The sequence below is a fragment of the Neodiprion pinetum genome, chromosome 2 (assembly GCF_021155775.2).
Source record: "Neodiprion pinetum isolate iyNeoPine1 chromosome 2, iyNeoPine1.2, whole genome shotgun sequence".
NCBI classification, from domain to species: domain Eukaryota; kingdom Metazoa; phylum Arthropoda; class Insecta; order Hymenoptera; family Diprionidae; genus Neodiprion; species Neodiprion pinetum.
In genome coordinates this window covers 16,868,713-16,889,954 of record NC_060233.1, presented here as the reverse complement: position 1 = coordinate 16,889,954, position 21,242 = coordinate 16,868,713, and the positions used below count along the sequence as shown (strand labels likewise).

General features: G+C 39.0%; 1 protein-coding gene across 1 annotated transcript; it reads left to right on the top strand.

The window, feature by feature from the left end:
- The first annotated feature begins 40 nt into the window (after positions 1-40).
- Positions 41-13,750, top strand: LOC124212732 (juvenile hormone esterase-like). Its single transcript, XM_046613099.2, has 7 exons — positions 41-444; positions 2,400-2,547; positions 2,684-3,029; positions 3,270-3,632; positions 10,127-10,290; positions 10,900-11,216; positions 11,286-13,750. The coding sequence occupies exons 1-7, from the start codon at positions 230-232 to the stop codon at positions 11,479-11,481; spliced, it is 1,749 nt and encodes a 582-aa protein (XP_046469055.1). The 5' UTR covers positions 41-229; the 3' UTR covers positions 11,482-13,750.
- Positions 13,751-21,242: the final 7,492 nt, after the last annotated feature.

Here is a 21,242-nt window from a genome sequence, read left to right as displayed (position 1 = left end):
CCGAGACAAATGATCGACACAAATATGTTCATAATACTCTTCATCATTACGGTAGTGGTATGTTATTTTGTTTGCGCGACGGTCGTTGGACAGCTTGAATATCATATTTGACGGTCGACATGTCAAAGTCGTTCGCGATAGACAAACGGTTCGAAGCCATAAAAAAATCCCACCAGCAAGATTCGCCAGAGTGGAGTTTGTTTTCATCGGATAACATCGTTTGACGACAATGGCTTCATATTCAGGGGCCGAGTGTCTTTTTCTCTCACTATTGCTAAGCATTTTTTTCGCGTCGAGTGCCGGTTACCTCGGTGGAACTACTCAACCGGAAGTGACTATTCCCCAAGGGACTCTGCAGGGAAAAATTATGACCACCACCCATGGCCGAAAGATTTCGGCTTTTCTGGGAATTCCTTATGCGCAACCACCAGTAAAAAATAAGAGGTGAGTGAAGTATATAAATTTAGTGTTCATTGATTCCACGATTTTTTTATCCGTGAATATGCAACTGACGTGGCATTTTTAATTAGCTACGAACTCATGAATTTGGCAAGGGTAGAAAGTTCCATCACCAAAAAGACGGCATTCATAGAATAATAACAAAATGTGTTCGTTTTATAGCTTCGCATAAAAAATAATGTCCAAGAAGTACAAATAAAATGAAAACATTTATGAACCGAACATTGAAGAGAATGCATACTGAAAGATTCGTAAAGAATTAGTTCAGGAACAGCACGATCCATAATTCATTAAAATTGGCCCAATGAGTGTAACAATAAGACATGTATGAAAATGCTATAAAAAGATCTGAAATCGTGTGATTATCGATTTTAACGCTTTCGGATACCATATTACATGAAAATACGAAGATTTTTGAAATTTTAATTCACTGTAATGGATCAACCATTACAAAGTTTGGAAGTCTGACCTTGGATTGGTTATCGGTGAACCAAAAACTTCCGCCTACCAATTCCTGCCAAAATCGGATTCTGTTTAGATTCTTTGCCACCATATTGGATTGCTATTTTGGATTTCGCAATCCGACTACAGATTCGTGATCAGCCACCTGACAAATCGACAAGTACCGATTTTCATCGAAATTCAAATGACTTTCGTTGTATTTCAGATTATTGAATTCATCAAATTTGAACTTCGCAAATCTGACCTTAGATTCGTGATAAGCGATTCAGAAAAACCTCTCTATACCAATTTCCATTCAATTCCATTCTCCAACTCTAAAGATATCATAATTTTTATTTGATGTTTCGTAATTTTGTTACTTGAATAATAGAAAAAGTACTGACCCGATAAAAGCCAATATCTTAGCAGTTCTGTATTTGGAAAAGCCGCGTCGATGAGACCAAAATGATTGGAATCCGGTAAATCGTTCGGGAGATATCGTTGGGCAAAGAAATTAAGCACATACACATATACGTACGTACTTACACTTAGGGTGTGAAGCTTCTCTTAACGGACATCTCCCAACAATGGATTCCTCTTTACAACCGACTGTCTAAAAATTGCCAGAACTACAATTTAGATGTTAATATTGTTCTGAATAGCAAACACTATTCAATAGATAGACAATATTTTTAGTCCCGAAGATGTCCGGTATTGGCAAGTTTTACTGTACTGAGAATAGTTGATTAGGCGCATTTTTGATTTATAGCAAGATCATCATTTAAAGAATCATTTTTTAGCCGTTTCTTATCGTTTTTACTTCTCTATTTTCAGCTTCCAACTATTCAATTGAGTTTGAATACTTTAAAAAACATTGTAATAATTATAATTACATAAATGTTATTCAATACTCTCGTACACTTGAAAACACAGTGTTTGTATAAACAAAATGGCTATCGAAAGAAGTAGATATACTTGAATAAACAAATTTTGCAGTTCCTTCTATTTCTGTGAGTGCGTGACATGACACTCACATTGTCCATAAAATACTGACAAATCTAACTCTGTTTCTATGTAATCTTATCTGGCGTTTGTCAGTCGAACTACGTGAAACTAAATATTCAATTATTTCCAACTAGTGGACGGGTTTGTTTGTTAAAATGGATCAGATGATTACGAACGGAAATTAATTCGAAGGACTAGAAGTGCACTATTTTATCGGGTTACCAACAGGTCTGTTACAAATCTTGATATGAAGGTAAGCAAGGCGCGGCTCGGAGTAACCGACTGTTAGACTAAATTTTGAACCCGCTAATTACGCGATAAGAATTCTATGGGTGAATGAATATCAATGATGAATATATAATATCAACATTTAAAATAGCAAGGTCTTGCGATAAGCAGACATACTATCGGTTGAAATGTTTCAACTGAAGAAGTTGCAGCCTTCGTCAACTCTCGTCATGAATCCGATAACAAAAGTTCTCTGTGTATCGTAGATTCGCCAATCCCGTGCCGGCGGATGGTTGGGAAGGAATCCGAAACGCTACTGCCGACGGAAACTTCTGCCCCCAAATAAGTAGCAGAGACTATATCACTTCCATTGGAGACGAAGATTGTCTAAACCTGAACGTGTTCACACCGCAGGTAATTATTCCCATCTAGTAAGGCTTGCTTATTTGCAGGCAAGCCGCTTGCTGTGCGAGAATAGAACCACGAGTTCAAAGTCCGAAGCTTGCAAAGCACACGTTACTGTACTTGTCTCTGGATCCTATACATACAGATGAGCGGCGGTAAGAATTCCTCGCTACTTCCGGTAATGGTATACGTTTTCGGTGGGAGATTCATGATAGGGTCTGCCAATTCATCGGTGTATGGTCCGGAGTACCTTTTGAACCAAGATGTAGTTCTCGTCACCTTCAACTATCGTCTGGGTGCTCTGGGGTTCTTGAGCACTGGCGACAAAGTGGCTTCCGGAAACTGGGGCTTAAAGGACCAGGTCCTTGCGCTCGAATGGGTGCAGCGTAACATCAGATACTTTCATGGTGACCGTGATCGAGTAACGCTATTCGGCCACAGCTCAGGGAGCGCTTGCGTTCACCTTCTGACGCTTTCGAAATTGACAATTGGTAAGATGGAATTCAGATTGAAGTCAAGCAAGGCTTGAGGTAATATTCAACAGACTTAGTCGATGAATATTGAAATCTTTTAACAGGATGACTGATATCACATTTACAATAATCGGGAGAATGTATTCTATCTTTACGTCAGGTACGACGTACTCAAATATTGTTTTTCCATCAACGAGTTGATGAAGATAGTTAGAATCAAATGCTGAAACGTGGCGTAATCAATTCACGACATTACAGGGCTCTTCCATAAGTTCATCATGCAGAGCGGATCTAGCCTTACGCTATCGGTTTACAGACCCAGGGCTGTCTACGCAAAGCACGCGTTCCAACTCGGCGACTACGTTGGTTGTTTCAATGACACTTCGGATTCCCTCGTCAACTGTTTGCGGAACAAAAGTGTTTTGGATATTACAGCCGTGTATGCACGGTTTTACGTGTGGCATTATGAACCATTCATCACATGGGCTTGTACCGATGAGCCAGATATCAAGGGGGCTTTCATAACAACCAGCCCTGCAAATATAGTAAGAGCTGGTCAGATTCGTGATGTACCTTGTATCATGGGTCTCGTTGAAAATGAAGGTGTAGGGACTACTATAGGCAAGTGAATGCAAATTTTTTGGATCGATCATTTCACCGCGAATCATGAGTATATCATGGCTGATTTCCATAGTAAAACCCAGAAAGTGAACAAAACGGCAGAAAACAAGTCGTAAAAACAGTACAGTAATTCCCCGCAGTCGTCAACCCATCGGCACCTTTAAGCCCCTGAATAGTCCGCATATCCACCCCGATAGGTGGAACTCGCACATACACAGTCTACTAGGCCGTGCATGCGCCACCGACGCCAAGATCCAACCAACAGCAAATCATGCTGAATATATGAATACATTATGCAACAGCGAGAGCAAAGAGAGGAGTACAGTTAATTTCATGGGTGAGTCGGGAATAACAGTACATTACGTGACAAGTGCAGGGTCACCTGCCCGCACGAGTTATGTATACTATTTTTTGCCACAACTTGTGGTAAGTTTGTGATAAGATCTGTTAAAAGTGGTATTGGTACACAAAGAAAAGGTAATATAACCTTTTGTAATCGATGTGAGTAATCCGAGCATCGCATTCGCTCCATAGCGCCGTGATTGTTTACATTGATTATAATCTTGTAAATACACAGTGCGCAGGAGTAATTTATTACAATTTTAGAGAACGTTGTAAAGATAACATTCACTTACCGCACGTTCCGCAGGCACGATAAAACGAACTTACCGCACGCTTCGTCAAAAACATATTTACCTACTCACTGCAGCAAATGGTTGAATGAAAATAAAGAAAGGACGGTCATGGAATATGAGTGAGGAAAGGTCAGTTGTTCAATTCGTATTTCTTGCTATTATACCGAACTCCAACTCCGTCCGAGGTGTTACGAAATCATCAAAAGTATGTTGCAATCTGTAGAATATTGAACCTAACCTAACTTGACCTCACCTTGCCACTTGTTCTCGAAAAAGAATGAAATTCTCATGAATATCAATTATTTTATAAATTATTGTTAACATATGCGGTTTCCAAACGCAAAGATCATACCACGATATGCACATCCGTATGAGCATACTCTTCTCGTTTCATCCCGCGCTCATTTATCGATTGCATCTTCTTCGTTTAACCCAGACAAACACTTGTATTATACTCAATATATATATTTTTTCACTTTCTCTTTAAAATTATAATTCCAGTTTATTAAAAACTTTATATTGTCATTTAATTATTTTTCGAACGAATGTTTCTCGTCATTTGCAGTACGAGTGAGGCAAAACAGGAAAATAGAAACAGGCTGACCATCGATGAAAAAGTAACAATTATTATCAATCGGTTGAATACCGGTGAGTCGGGCCATAGACTTACGCATGATTATGGTATTGGCAGGTAGACTGTAACGAAAACGACGAAGAATAAAGAAAACATAGTTCAGTATACTTCAAGATCAGCATGGAAATACAAAGAAGAAGAAAATTACAAACGTCTAAGATAGTGGTTTTGAAAAGGCAATTTACAGACGGTTTGTGCAACAGAGAACCTTCGGCAAACCTCTCTCACAGGCGATTTAAGGCGAAAAAGTTTTAACATATAACTAAAAAATTTTTGGTGCAGAATCTAAGTTTAAGGCGAGTAGTGATTTGCTCAATCGTTCTAAGGAAACATCACGGCATTTATAGTCTCACGCTTCATAGTGGGACGAAATCCCGAAAAAGGAGAGTGAACCTGAAATGAACTTCGATCTGAATGAATCCCTGTTTACACAGGTTTTTGAGGTCGCTGATTATGAACCCGAAGTCAAAAATACTGTAAACAAATGGCGGACACGATATGGAGGACATATTTGATAGAATGATATTAGATTTCGAAGATGATAGTTATACAGGGGTTTTTGACGTCATTGATTACGCATTCATCCAAATATACTTATCAAGAAAATGAATGTCACGTGGCATAAAATTAAGAAACGAAGGAATAATATCCATCTGTATCATATAAAATCCCAACATCGATACGTTTAAAAAAATTATGTATGGAAACGTAAAAAGCATTTGCTATTTCAGCAAAAACATCGTCAAACGTTTTAAATATCACAAAACAAATTAATGGAATTCAATTTCCTCGTCAGACTCGTCCTCAAATTCAGATTTATTTTCAGCAGTAGATTGACTTATTGTAGGTGGGATTAACAATTCTACAGTTTCCACAGATACACTGCGTATTTTTCTGGGGTAATGTTTGTACACTCGAAATGTATGGATCAGATGTTACCATAAGCCGATTAAAAACATCTTCCATTGTTTCGGAATCTTCTCGAATACTTTCGATGTCTTTGTTTTTAGCTTCTTAAGCATCTTCGGATAGTTGGCCGTTGGAAAATAATGCATGAGCTATTATTTGTAGAACATGAACTAGTAGTTTGTGCATCGAGGTAGATGTCAGTGCATTGCAAACTTTCCCATCCGTCATCGTTAACATCATTTTAAAGTCAACCGAGAAATCGTTCTGATTTAGTATTGTTTCGTAGAGAACAAGTGTGTTTATCTGATTGTCGACGTAGCGTTCTTCGTTTACAGTCAATTTTGTATTTTCTTCCACAAACTGTAATCTTAACGGTATACGAGTCAAAATTTTGCATTCGTTTTTTCATCGACAGATACGAGTTGTATTGGCACGGCTGAAGTAAAAACACAGTTGAATACGATGTGTTGTCGTCTTGAAACTTTCGTTTATATGTATACATTGTCCAGAGTTTCGATCGTAGCCCCACTTGCGAACAAGGGACATCTGTTGATCTTTCAGAAAGAGTCAATTTTCGTGGTGGTCATTTTCGCCCCGTAAGCACAGATTAAGTACTTCTCCACTTACGTTTTTTATTTTTCCGGTTGATATTTGTCACCATTCCTCTTAGTCTCTCAGCGAAGACCTTCTTTTTCTTTTTCCTTGACGGTAAATGATCGTGATTCCTCTTCTTTCCCATTTTTGCGTTTTGATTAATATTTCGCGTGTGACGACGTTGACACAAAGCGAAAGAATGAGAATACACAACGGAGCAGGTTATGGGTTGCATAGCAACCCAGGAAAAAAGCTTGCTTTAAAACTTGTGGCGACAAATGAGGCAAGTGAGGGGTACTACAATTTGATCTCTGAAGGAAGAGGCGCAAAATACAATACGCTGATCTGTATGATTCAGTGAAGCTTGTAACTGAAGTTTGCTTTGCTCTCTGCAATACTGATAGCTGTACGGGGTGGATAACACAGTTTCTTAGCTTCTGCCACTTTGGAATAGGGAGGAATACGAAAGTGCTGTCCGTTGTTCAGAGATCTCGGTTCTTGGTAGTCATTTTTTGACATTTTATGGTCCACCAGATAGAAAAGTGCAGCATCTGCGGATAATGTACTTTTGGGTGTAGTTTCTCAGAGCTTTTCGATACCTCGAAGCTTTCGTTAGACTCGTCAGTGTTGCATCCACCACAATTCGAGGAGCGAAGGCTCATTCGAACAGTATTTGATAACTTGTTCGTAGTCAACGTTTCACGGACTTTTTCGGTTTCTCCCGTTTCCACCTTTGACTTAGGGACTAAAAGTCCTTCGAGGAGTGACCACTCTTAATGGTCAATGTGTTCTGAGAAGTAGCAGGTACAGGAAAGGACACATAAAGCCATGACTCATATTTCTTGCATGACGTATTTTCTTCCCTACAAGCCGACTGCAACATTGTTTTCATTTTAGTAAAAAATACTGAAAAAGGACTGCCTTATATGATCAGGTATAAGCACCGAACGGCCGCTCTTCTCGAAAATTTGCAATTTAAGGTTTTTGAATACAGTCGGTGGTCCGTCCCTCAAATGCCATCATTCGTGTATAGAGTTGTACTTCACACTCGGTCCTGTAACAAAGCCGCGGAGAATTCAAGACTGATTTGCATATGAAAACTCGAAACATTTAACGTACACTATAATAAATGAGGCGAGATCTAACTCGTTGAATAAACTAAATTTTTCTAAAGCGATTTTCCTTTTATCTAGAAGATTGTTCTCTAATAATAAGGAGACAAAAACACGAAAACGTAATATTCATTCATATAATTCATGACAAATAAGACATTATTACACATGCTGCTCCTCGAAAAATCTTGAACACGAATTATTGATAACATTTCTTATGAACAATATAAATCGAAAATAACCGTACTAGTTTGTTATGAAGAAAGACTCGGTGTATGTTAAGACTGGTTTTAGTTTCCTATGATACGTATTGAAAATTTCCCGCGACGCGCTGCGTACCCGTTCATACTGTGCACGAATTAGGAACAAAAATCGTTACAGCCAAAGAAGCATGTGCGAGCAGGCGATTCTTATGAAGTTCGTAAGCTAATAGCCTCAATTATAGCTCTAAACTTAGATTGTTGAAGAATATGGTAGAAAATGGTACTTGTCATCTGTTTGAAAATTGAGGTCTATAGAATCATATCGTTTTCACGAGAGCATCGAGTGTGGCCGTATTTTAGGCGGTCGAACATCAATGCCTGATTGATCTGATACAGAAATATTTTTTACACATCTCCAGGAGTCCAATCCATCTTGAAAAATTGAAATCGCACAATTCACACTTAAAATATAAAATTTTGAAGTTGACTGCTTCTGCTTTGTGTTCTCGCGCGATGCGTGCACCCTCAATCACGGTCAACTTTTAACCGAAGTTGCGAGCCAGGTATAGAGGATACGCCTTCTGTTTTCGGGTTTTGAATGCACTCCTTATTGCTCCACCTGACGCTTGAGTCAAAATTTGCTGAATCGGATTTTCATTTTCCGAGATTTACTTCGGTTTTCAAGGACTTTGTCCCACTGTACGATGATCTAGGGCATGAGGTGATAAAGGATCGTTTTACTATAATGGTATGCGCTGATGCAAGTGGATCCCATAAAATTCCTCTTTTATTCATTGAAAGATTTAAAAAATACCTCGGTGTTTCAAAAACGTTACAAATCTATCTGTGATTTATAAGGGTCAAAGAAATGCCTGGATGGACCGAGATCTTTTCCAAGTGTGTTATAGAGAGGTTTTCCCACCCAACGTAAAAGAGAAACATGGATCACCTGTGAGATACCTTCTTCTCCTCGACAATGTATGCTCCTTCTCATCCAACGATCGATGTCTGAAACAGCATTGCCGATGCTTGCCAAATTATGTACTTGCGGCCTAACGTAATGTCACTCACCCGTATACAACCGATATAACAGGGAGTAATTGTTGAAATGACAAAAATCTATATAAAACAAGTGCTTTTGGGAAGTGTGCAGTTATTGGAAACGATGTTCACTCGCTTAAAATCAATTTATGAGATTTGAAACTTCCTTAACGAACGGAAAAAGTGTCATTCAATTTAACCCAATGGATATAACTGAATATGTGATTTTCAACTGTAAAGTAAATGTATAATTATGATTTTACGATAAAAACTACTTACTTCGATGACATTTTTTTATCGTACTCTTAGAATAAATAATGTTCCAATCAGACCTTGAGCAATTTCCCTACATATTTCGTTCGATGGAAAGTGTGACGGCTACGAAACTCAGTTCTACGCATATTTCTAGTGGCCCGACTAAGCAGGGTGTCGGGGAAATCTGTACTGTATAAGGAGAACGTATGCAAGAGGAAATTCGTTGACTATTGAGGGGCTGACTACTGCGGTCCATTACTGCATTTTTCTCCGTACCTTTTATCGCCTCGGCAAATCAATTCAATCAATAGACGTACCATTAAGTATGATCATCATTTTTGTCATTAGATATTTATTTTCTGAGTGAAATGTTTTCTTCATTTCTCATACAATTGTGTTCCGTTGAAGCATTTCATTCGATTTCTGGTAATTCCATTCAAACGTTCTATAATCTTTGTATAAGTCGATTCGTATTGCTTATTTAGATCGATAGTCCGTACACGAGTTGGATAGTCAAGTGTTTACTGTTTATGCTTTTTAGAAATGTTGCAAATCGAACAAGTTATTCAATTTTGAAATGAAACTCATTAAAGCACATCCGACCATGCGTTGACGGACCTCCTTGTTTGTCACGTGGTGTTGCGACGTGAAGATTTGAACACGGCCTACGAAAGAAAGAGAACGAGATACGACAATTGTCAAGCCCATCATTTAAATGCAAAGGCCTGTAAATTTCAGATTTTCTCGTGAAATCATTTTTGAGATGATCGCTGAAGCTTTTCGAGACAGACCGACAGACGGATCAACAACTCTCAAACAATCTATTTTCCGATATCAAAGGCCCAGAAACGTAAAGATCCGTTGAAGTTAAAGACGGTTATTTTGGATCGGAACCAATACTTCTCTTACATTAACATAGCTGATGGAAATTAAAAAGTGGTGTGACATTGTTGGATCCCGTACGGCTGATTATATAAATTATTTAAAAATCAGATAAACAGAAAGTTGAGGCATGATTTTGAGGCTTTGAAAATTTGTCGGGTTCTCGCTCTTATTTTGATTATATCTAATCGTATAGCTAATTATTTGATCATTTCACTCGTTACACCAGGCTTCTATGAAAAGGAGGGTTGGCTCGAAGACTTTCTGGAAAAGTTTGATCATTTGCTGCCGATTTATTTGTACTGGTCGTATCAACCGGACTCTGGAGCCGCTTGGGTCAAGGCGGCCAAGTCGTACTTTTTCAATAACATTGAAACAATGAATAGAAGTGAGGTGAGTAAAGAGATATTCAAATCTAACGTTTCGAATGAGATAAGCTTTCTTATTGCGTGCATGTACAGCTGTATAGGAGGGCTGGAAGCCATGAATGTTTTCAAACTAAAGAGTTCTAGTGATTCGGTTTTATATGTACGATGTTCTTAATTTAATTTTTATTTTGAATCCTAACCATACGATATCGCTGAAAAATCTAAATAGCTGAAAACTGGTCGCCAATTTCACTACCATATTTGATACAGATTTACAATTAGTTAGCACAATCATGGAGATTAGTCACTGCAGTCATCTTTCGACCTGAACGAATGATTTCTATCATCGTGTGAAATTGATTCTCTATGCGCAGATTATATCAGTTCCTTATACCTTATCAGTCTCTTAATTGAAAATTGTATTCCAGTAGCGTCGTTTAGCAGAAATTAATCGAAAATAGTTGATTTCACAAAAAACTACAGGCTGTACGTAATACTTGTGGGTGAAAAAAAGTTTTTGTCGTATCAGTTCTGATGATCGTTGACTTAAAATGTTTTTTAATTATCCTTATCGTGCCAACTAAAGAATTGAATGTTTAGGTGATGCGCCATTTATGAATCCCTTTTCTTCCAGTTGCTGACTAATTTGACGTTACTCGTCGGTGATGCTTTGTTCACCTATCCGATGTACTCCTCCCTGTTACACCAGCATGCAGTGGCAGTAAATCCCCAATATTTCTACGACTTTAGATATCGGGGCACCTGGAGTAACACTTACGTTTACGGCAACACTTTGAAGGACTACGGAGTAGCACACGCGGATGATCTAGTTTACATTTTTCCATATGCAGACCACAATATCATGTTAGCTCTCAACAAAACCGCGAGTGAAACAGATATACAAATGAGGGAAATCATGGTACAATTGTGGACATCTTTTGCGACTCACGGGTTGGTTTTTTTTAATTATTATAATACCTGATGATACATACTATTCACAACTAATGTATGCGTTTGCAGTAAACCTTCAACCTTGTTTTTTCGCGGAAACACAACGTGGGAGCCGTACTCGGAAGAGGACAATTTTCTTCGGATAGGAGACAGATCCGAAATCACGCTAGATGTTCAACATTCAGTTTCAAGAGAGCGAATGCAATTTTGGGCCAATTTGGAAAGAAATACGTCAGAGGCAGAAACGATTGTGTCGATCCACTAACGCGCCATCGCTAGAAGATTTATTTCATTATTACAGTCAATATCAGTCGTCCGATCAAACACGGTATTCCCGCAAAAATGCCGCAAACATCGCAATTCATGATGAGATTTTGAAATATCAATGAAATCGACAACACGGTTATTCAGTGAACTTGTTCAAGATATTTTCGTATTTTGTACATCCTCTAAAACACTACGATATTCGTGCCACGGTGATCTGATTCAGGTGCTATCTGCCAAACGACGTTACTGTCACCGTCGTTTGCATATTGGAGACATATCTTCTAACGCAGTGTTGTAACGAATTTTCGGAATATTTGTTCTTCGAAAATCAGTTGCACAGCTTTAGGAACATCTTGATGAAGAGTGGATGTACGGTGATGACTCTTCAAGATGTTCCAAGCTTTCGGTTCTTGCCATCATGAATGCTTCTAGTCAGGAAACTATCATGCAGCGGCTGCTCGTCGTTTAAAATGATGTGGTGAAAGGTAGCCATAATACCTGTTTCAATTTTTCTTTACAGAAACATAGTTCTGGCATTGATCGCGAGATCACAATCAATGGTGATCTTTTGAATTGAATAGTCGATCAACTATTCTTTGCAACCAAGTCGTCTAGTCTGGTTCTCCCAATTTTTAAGCCTCATCTTCATGCGTTTTTGTACGTGTCAGAATTCGTTCACTTTATTCAAATAATTTCATTTGTAATGTGTTAGAAATAATCAGCTCAATTCGTTCAATTTCTCAAAGTACGCTGAACCACTATATACTGACATGCAGAAATAGCACTGTTACCTATAGGTTTAGGTATGTAGTATGCCTGTGGGTACATGCGTTTAGCGTTATTGTGAGCCATACATTGTCGGATTTATCACGTATCGAATGGAATCATGTTTCAGAGAGTATAAAGAATAAAACTGCGAAGTACAGAGTAACAAAATTGTCGAAAATTAATAATATTCTATTTGCGTAGTCGTAATTGAATTTCTAGTACGAAATTTTCGATTCCAGTATACTTTGTGACTCCATCTAGTACGGCGAAAAATTTCAGTCTGGTAACGCAACTGGGTGACGCAACAAGTACACGCTTCGCGGATTGTACTTCGGTTTTTCTACCTGTCCTTGGCCTGTGGTTGACAGTTTAACATAGAGTCCTTGCTTTTTCAAAATCATTTGTTAACTCTTCTCGTGGACGACGCATGGCGGACTGTATTTCCGTCCTTCTGTCTGTCAAGCCCTTGGATATTACGAGATAATTCAACGGTGGCGCATCACGGATTGTACTTTGGTCCTTCTGCCTGTCAAAATCGTTCGAATTTGCTTCCAACGTTTAAAACTGAAGCAGAGAACGGTTCTTGCTGAGAAAGCATCGTGGATCGTACTTCAGTCCTTCTGTAATTAGTTTAATTGCATTCATTCATTTCTTGTCAGTCTCTTTACTTATTGTTGTGTCTTATGAATGCCCTCATGAGCTCGGGATGATAGCGTGGGAGCCCACACGGTTCGAACGGCCGCCTCGGAGAAGGTCGCATGGGCCTACAACTCTCCTGTAGGATATACATGTAATTCTTTACTGTACATAGTCTCTTGAGATTTTGCAGTAAAATACACAATATATAACCGTTATTCAATATTTATTATGTATTTGATACAATTTTACACGTAAGTGCATAATAATAGTGCTCTCGATTAATTTTAAAAAAGTTTATTAAGAAACATTCGCATACGGATGGTTTCATATGGTACGGACTTTTATTCATTCCACCGGAACGTGGAGCCTAGGGTGATAATTATAGGATCAAACGAACTTACCTGTAAGTGAAGTTCGATCTTAATTGTATGTAGCGCCTCTTCCTCAAGATCAGAATGTAGTACCCCTACTATGCACCGATGTCGCCACAATCTTTATACTTCAAGTTTTTTGTTCCGGTCCTATTCCATGTATACTCCGGTACGCAACTCATTCTACTTCTTTGTGCCGATCACGTCACACGTTTACTCAGAAATTGGAAAAGGAAAAAGAAAGAGAAATGGGAAAAAAGGAACACAGGCATTGATCGTCGGACGACGAGGATCGTAAGAAACTACAAGATCGAGTCGAATGGCTGGAGAAACAAATCCAAAAGCAAATAGACGGAAACCACGAAGACAAGCGTAGTAAGTATTTGAGATTCTTCGTGGGACTCGATATTACACGAAAGAGAAAAATGTGTTTTTCTGGTCCAACCATAAACCATAAATGTGTCACAACGATGTCTGCAACATAAACCCAATAAATCCAAATTCGCAATAAAATCCTACTGATTACATCTGTTTGTTATGTCTCACAACTACTCCAACCATGATCCACCAACAATTAAACCCAAAGAATGATTTATGTAAGGATTCTCATCAACAAATGTGAAATTTTGTCGTTTTACTTTTTGTCAATGTGTTGCAGGCCGAATTTTGAGACTTTTTTTTCAATTTGCAGGGAATTAATAGTAGAATCACGTCAATTTTTGTCATAATAGTAGCAAAATATATACACTACAAAATATATTTTTTAAAGGAAGATTCGATGATTAATAATAGGCTTTAGCATAAAAAAAGTTGCAAATATTTTTTCCATAAATGTTATCATGTTCCTGATTTTTCAGATTTTTCGGTCGCCTCTTAGTATTTAATAACCGCAAAAATCGAAAAAACACGTTTCTTCATCAGAAAAACCCCTCGGAATCTATGTAGAAGGCTGTAATTTTGCACAAAATTTTTTTTTTTTAGGTGAGGAACTTGGGAAAAAATCGGTGCCACAAAATTCGGTGGAGGCAGATTTACAATTCTTATCCGGCTAGACCATTTGTCGTTTAGTAGTTTTTGATTTCATCAAAAGCAGCGCTGTTATCGTAAAGTTCCGAAGTGAAGTTGGTAAGAATTGACTATATATATGTATATAAACATCGATCGTGACCGAAACGAAATTGCCCCTCACCTGAAAGGGAATATCGTTAAGCACGCGTGCCCGTGTTCATTATTGTGGAAAAGGTGTTAATCGTCGTCATTATATTAAGGTAGGAAATTAAATTGATCGCATATCACTTAGGAAAGATAACAGAAATATGATTCTTTTTATTGAGTATCTTTATGAAAAAAAAAATAAGTAGGGGTTGAGGATCAACATAACCTCACAAACTTATTATAAATTTTACGCGAAGACGACTTCACGAAAGAAAAAACAGATATTGTGACCTCTGCGAAATTATTACACGTAGACAGCCTCAATATTAATTTTTTCATTTAATAGAGTTGTTTGGGAAAAGTCCACTTGAAAATTTCAAGTGTCTCATTCTTGCTCTCGTGTGTGTTTAGCCTCCCTTTAAGAAAAATGAGTTGAACCATTGTCCGAATAATTAATTCAATTGAAAAGCTCCGATTTGTCGATAATATTAGGAATTGACGGTCCTTCATGCAATAATAAAAATGTGTATATCCATCTCGATCCAGTCTCCCCATCACTCGTCGGATCTTTGAGATATCAGCGCCGTTCAGCGTCAGCCAGCGCAAGCCTGATTGTACGAATTTTTGATGCCGGATCACATGTACGAAGATCGGACTCTTGTACTCTAGTCTCTATGCTAAAACCACTGTACCTCCGGAGACCGTAAGCGCACCCTGCGACGTAAATTGAAATAGCAAACTTGGACACTAAGCGTGCCTAGTTCCACCACCGTCTTTTCCGGACCTGTATGTAAGATCGTGATTGTACTAGCGATGCCCACTGACATAAGCTAAAAATAATAGTTGCGTCGATTAATCGAGGTCAAAAAAATAATCGAAGAATACTCGAGTGAATCGGTAAAAATTAATTGATTATTTCGTATTATTTCAAAACTTTGCATGTGAAACCAAAATTTCGCAACTTTCAGTAAGTTATCTTAATGGGGAAAAAGCTTTTCATAATTGATAGTTTCGTTCAAATTTTTTTTTATTTTCAGGTAACAATATTCATTTATCTTTCACTTATTATATCAAATGGGTACTTCGTAAGTAAGTAGTATAACAAGGCCGGTTCTGAATAGAAACACCTTCTTTACCGACCAAGCCGACCAATCCGCCTATACGTGCATCCTAGACGCAAACCCTTGAAGGTTACCCCACTCTCGTAAGATAAAATGTGCTCTGCCGACCGCTCGTCGGTAAGAAAATCTCCCAAATGACCATGATCGTCGGTAAAAAATCCTCCAAATGACCATGATTGTCGGTAAAAATCTCCCAAATGACCATGATCGTCGGTAAAAAATGCCTGAAATTACCGTAGTGTTACCCCTTGTGGGATAAACTGTGCTCTTTGTCGGTAAAGAAAATCACGCTCATCGAGCGGGATCGATAACTGCATTACCGAGCGCACTCCGTGAATCCTCAGGCGTCCCAGCGGAACCCGTGGATTCTCGAACGTTCGACCGAGAATCCTGGCATGTGTCAGGTTTTGAGAGCTGCCAGAAGGTTCGAGAAGATTCTCACGGCCTTGAACGAGTCTAGACTGACAAACAATTCGTCCGACGTGTTTCGACTCGACGGTGAGCGGCATACGGTCAAAGGATTTCGGTGCGACGTTGAATTCTGAAAGACCCGCTCTGGCCTTGAACGAATTTTAGACAAACAATTCTCGGAATCGTCCGACGAAAACAATACTCGGAATCGTCCGACCAGTTTCGACTTGACGGCGAACGGCCTACCGACAACGGATTGCGGTGCGACCTTGAATTCTGGAAGGTTCTGAAATAAACTCTTAACTAGCAGGACAGAGGTTCTGAATTAATGGTTGATATTGACGGTGCAAAATATTTTATTGAAAAAAACAACTTTCGACTTGACGGCGAGCGGCCTGCCGACAACGGATTGCGGTGCGACGTCGAATTCTGAAAGGTTCTGAAATTTGTATGCGGCTGCTTTGGTTTTTGGAAGATGTGAAACACCTCGTCGTTGCAAGACTGAAGAAAATGCTACGAAAAGTGGGAAGTTTAAAAGCAAACTGTGTCTTGTTTTGTAAATTCAATATAACGAAAAACGCTGAACTTGTTGAAGAAATGAAATATTTTAACACCAGAAACCAGATCATTCTCCAGCCAGCTGACATACACGGGTGGTTCGAAGAGAACGTAAAGCAAAAAGTGTTGGCCAAGGTGGAAGATTTTCAAGAGAGAGACTCTGGTTGGTCGCTGACTGAAATAATCAATCTGACTGTGAATATCAACAAGTACGTGCCACTACGAGGCGGTGGGTTCCCATACACACCACTATCCAAAGATATTCAAGATAAGAAGTCTGTCGTCAATATCCGTAACAGCGACTCGTGTTGCTTTCTATGGTCGGTCACCGCAGCCCTCTTTCCAGCCAACATTAATCCTAGCGAAATCACTTCATATTCACATTTCAGCTCAGTGCTACAATACGACGGTTTGCATTTTTCAATGCCTTTAGACCAGATTCCAAGATTTGAGAAACTTAACAAACTTTCAATTAACGTTTATGGTATAGATAGTATGGAAAAACAAAAGCGCAGTGAAATTGTACCCATTTATTTCAGCCGAAACAAGTCTGATAAACCTACAATCCACCTTTTAGTAATTGAGTCTGAAAACGACGATGACGATGATGGTATGGAAAATATTGAAAAGAATGTAACACATCATTTTGCATGGATTCGGAATTTATCGCGGTTGACAAGTTATCAAATTTCTAAAGATAAACATCGTACTTGGTTGTGCGATAGGTGTCTATCACACTTTCAATCTGAAAGGTGTTTGTTCGAGCACAATGTAGATTGCATGAATTTGAACAAAACCAAAGTTATCTTACCAACAGAAGCGGACAAGATTCTCAAATTTAAAAATTTTCAACACAAAGAAACCGTTCCGTTCTGCGTTTACGCAGATCTAGAATGTTTACTGTAGCCCACACATGAAAGTTTTGGGAAAAATAGAACAATTTATCAGAAGCATCTTCCGTATAGTATAGCTTACTATCTGCATTCTGCGTTTGACGATTTGCTTTCAAAATTCAAAATTAATCGCGGAGAAACTTGCATCCAATGGTTTGTGAATGAGTTAAAGGAATTGGCACATTCGTTAGAGGGATATTACAAGACTGTTGTACCGATGGAACCACTAAATTTCAATCAGATTAACGAATTTGATTTATCGGTGGTCTGCCATATTTGTGAAAAACCGTTTACACCCACAGACGTGAAACATCGGGATCACTGTCATTTCACGGGAAAGTACCGTGGTGCTGCTCACCTCAGCTGTAATCTAAATTACCAAAATTTGCACACTATCCCAATGATATTTCACAATCTATCGGGTTACGATTCGCATTTTCTGATCAAAGCCCTGGCAACGTCATTCAAAGGTACTATTAAACTATTACCTGTTAATAAAGAAAAGTACATTTCCTTCACTAAATTCGTTAAGGGAACGGATGTAACGTTCCGTTTCATAGATTCGTACCGTTTCATGCCTAGCAGCCTCGATAAATTATCATCGTATCTGGACGATTGTCAAAAAACAATAACACGTAAATTCTGCAGTAGCTTGAACAAATTTCGGTTATTGACTAGGAAAGGTGTCTTCCCGTACGAATACATAGACAGTTGGGAGAAGCTCGAGGAGAAACATTTACCAGTCAAAGAACAGTTTTATTCAAAATTGAATGACCGGAATATATCAGACGACGATTACGCACACGCGTGCAACGTATGGCAAACTTTTAGCGTTCAAACTTTGGGAGAGTATTCGGACTTGTATTTACAGACGGACGTGTTTTTACTGGCTGACGTTTTTCAAAATTTTCGACAGAATTGTTGGACGACGTACAAACTGGACCCATTACATTACTACACAGCGCCCGGTCTGTCGTTTGATGCAATGTTAAAATGTTCAGGCATCGAACTCGAGCTTCTCACCGACATAGACATGGTTATGTTTATCGAAAAGGGTATTCGAGGTGGTGTGTCACAGTGTTCGAACAGATACGCAAAGGCCAACAATAGATATATGGGAGAGGAATTCGATCCTGAGGTCGAAGAATCTTATCTCATGTACTTTGACGTTAATAATTTGTACGGTGCTGCTGTGAGCTTTGCTCTGCCATACAGTTCCTTCGAATGGGTATCAGACTTCAGACAATGCGACGTTCTTACCATCTCGGACGATGCGGAGTTTGGTTACATGCTGGAGGTAGATTTGGAATATCCTGCGGAACTGCATGAAACTCATAAAGATTTACCATTGTGTCCGGAGCACTATGTACCTCCGATTTCGAACAATAAACAGCCAAAATTGACGCCCACGCTACTTTCCAAGAAAAACTACGTTGTTCACTACAACGTTTTGAAACAATGCTTACAATTAGGCTTAAAATTACTCAAAATTCACAGAGTTCTCAAATTCAGGCAAACCCCGTGGCTCAAAAAATACACTGATTTGAATACCGATTTGCGGAAAAAATCTCATAACGAATTCGAGAAAAATTTTTACAAACTGATGAACAACGCAGTTTTTGGTAAAACAATGGAAGACGTGCGAAAGTACAGAGATGTTCGATTGATCACCGAATGGGATGGACGGTACGGTGCCAGAGCTACCATAGCCAAGCCTAATTTTCACAGTTGCACCGTTTTCGACAAAGAGATGATTATCGTCGAAATGAGTAAGACGAAAGTCAAGTTGAATAAACCATTGTATGCAGGTTTCTCCATCCTGGATCTGTATAAAACATATATCTATGATTTTCATTATAATTATATTAAGCAGAAATTTGGCAACCGAGCAAAATTAATGTATACGGATACCGACAGTTTGATTTACACTTTTACCGTCCCCGACATATACGAACATATGAAGGAGGACTTGCATAAATTCGACACGTCTGATTATCCGCTTGACAACGCTTATGGAATGCCTCGAGCGAACAAAAAAGTTCTCGGTTTGATGAAAGACGAGAATAACGGGAAAATAATGTTGGAATTTGTAGGATTACGAGCTAAATTGTACGCATTCCGAGTCTTGGGAGATGAGAAAGACAATAAACGTGCCAAAGGTGTTAGAGGATCAGCGTTGAGAAAAATAACTTTCAACGATTATTTGGAATCTGCGTTGAAACGTGAAAATTTGTCCACAAATCAGCATTTGATATTGTGTCGAAAGCACAAGGTATACACCGTAGAACAGCAGAAAGTGGCACTGAGCTGGAATGACGACAAGCGGATCGTGTTTCAAAACACAACCGACACGCTTCCGCGGGGTTACACGCCTGCATCTTAGCTTTGTAATTACCGTTTTGTAATCTATGTAGGACTTAATTTATAACTGTACCATAATGTATAGAATATTATTATGTAGGACTTAATTTCTATAACTGTACCATGATGTATAAAATATCATTATTATGTAGGATGGTGAATAAGAACGCTCCGAAATATGAAAAATTGTACAACGATGCATATGTATGTCGATTGTCTAAAAAATAAAGATGCATACTTGTTATGTGTCGGGTATGAAATAAAGAGGCACACACGTTTTTACAAAAAAAAAAATCATTTATTCAAATGTTACATGTCCGATTCGTTTATCCAACTGTTGTGTGTATTGTCAAAACCTAACCATTCAACATATATTTTTCTTCCACGCTTCTTGAGCACCTTCTCCACCAGATAGATATCCGGATGTTTAACCTCGAGGAGCTCTTGTTCGTAGAAACCGCCAGCGATAGGTTGATCTCGGTAGTCTTTGAGCTTGTACGTCACAAGATGAGTATTTTCCACTCGACTTATCGTGAATATTTCGGTCGTCTAATTGGGAGTGTAACCTTTCTCGAAGACATTTTCAAATTTGCTGACTCGAACTTTGTCGCCGGATTTGAATTTTGCCGATATGGTAGGTATCGCTCGAAGCCCTCCGTACGCCTGACGTAATAACAGCCTTTCGTTTGCAACGGTGACATCCGACGGTTTCATTCTTATGGTTCGGTGTTTGGTGTTGTTGTAAGCCGAAACCAAATCAGATAAGATATCGAGCCACTTGTAGCTTCCTTGCATGCTGAACCGTGTCCACATTTTACCTTTCAGCGTCCGATTGAAACGTTCACAGATCGGAGCCTTCGAATTACTGTACGTGGAGTAAAGTTTGATTCCGTAACGTGTCATAAGCGATTCAAATTTCGAGTTGTAAAATTCTGTTCCTCTGTCGACGTGTAAGTTTTCCGGTACCCGTCCTTGGAGAAGCACAGATTTCATTGCCTTCGTAACATCATCTCCAGACTTGCTCTTTATCGGTACAGCCCACGCATACTTTGGAAAAATATCAATGACTGTGAGTATGTACTTGTAGCCTTTGTTTTGTCCAGCGTACGACGTCATATCAACAAGATCCGCCTGCCGGGTCTCGTCGATGCCGCGCACGTCTACATGTCGACGCGGGTGATTCCGGCGTGCAGGCTTATGCAATTCCGTCACCAGTGCTTGCTTTTCCTCGTTCATATTCCAACGCTCTGAGTCTGGTGTCCAGTTTGGAAATGATTTCTGCGTTTCGAATTGACAAGTCTCTGCCTGTTTTAAAGTCTGTGTAGAAGGTATCCAAGGCTTTCTCCGTGGTGATCTCCAAAGCTTTGATCATTTGATCAAGGTTGTCGATTTGTTTTTGCAGCATGCCGAATTTTCGTTTAAGGTTTTTAAAGTTACAGCATTGTTCGGCTCTGCGGGGTCTGCGACATTGCACAGTCTCTT

What these genes read in the sequence shown, in the direction of transcription:
- LOC124212732 (XM_046613099.2), top strand. Translation starts at nt 230, where the DNA reads ATGGCTTCATATTCAGGGGCCGAGTGTCTTTTTCTCTCACTATTGCTA. An exon ending in TGAACGTGTTCACACCGCAG is followed by an intron (nt 2,548 to 2,683) that starts GTAATTATTCCC and finishes CTATACATACAG; the next exon opens with ATGAGCGGCGGTAAGAATTC. An exon ending in AGGTGTAGGGACTACTATAG is followed by an intron (nt 3,633 to 10,126) that starts GCAAGTGAATGC and finishes TCGTTACACCAG; the next exon opens with GCTTCTATGAAAAGGAGGGT.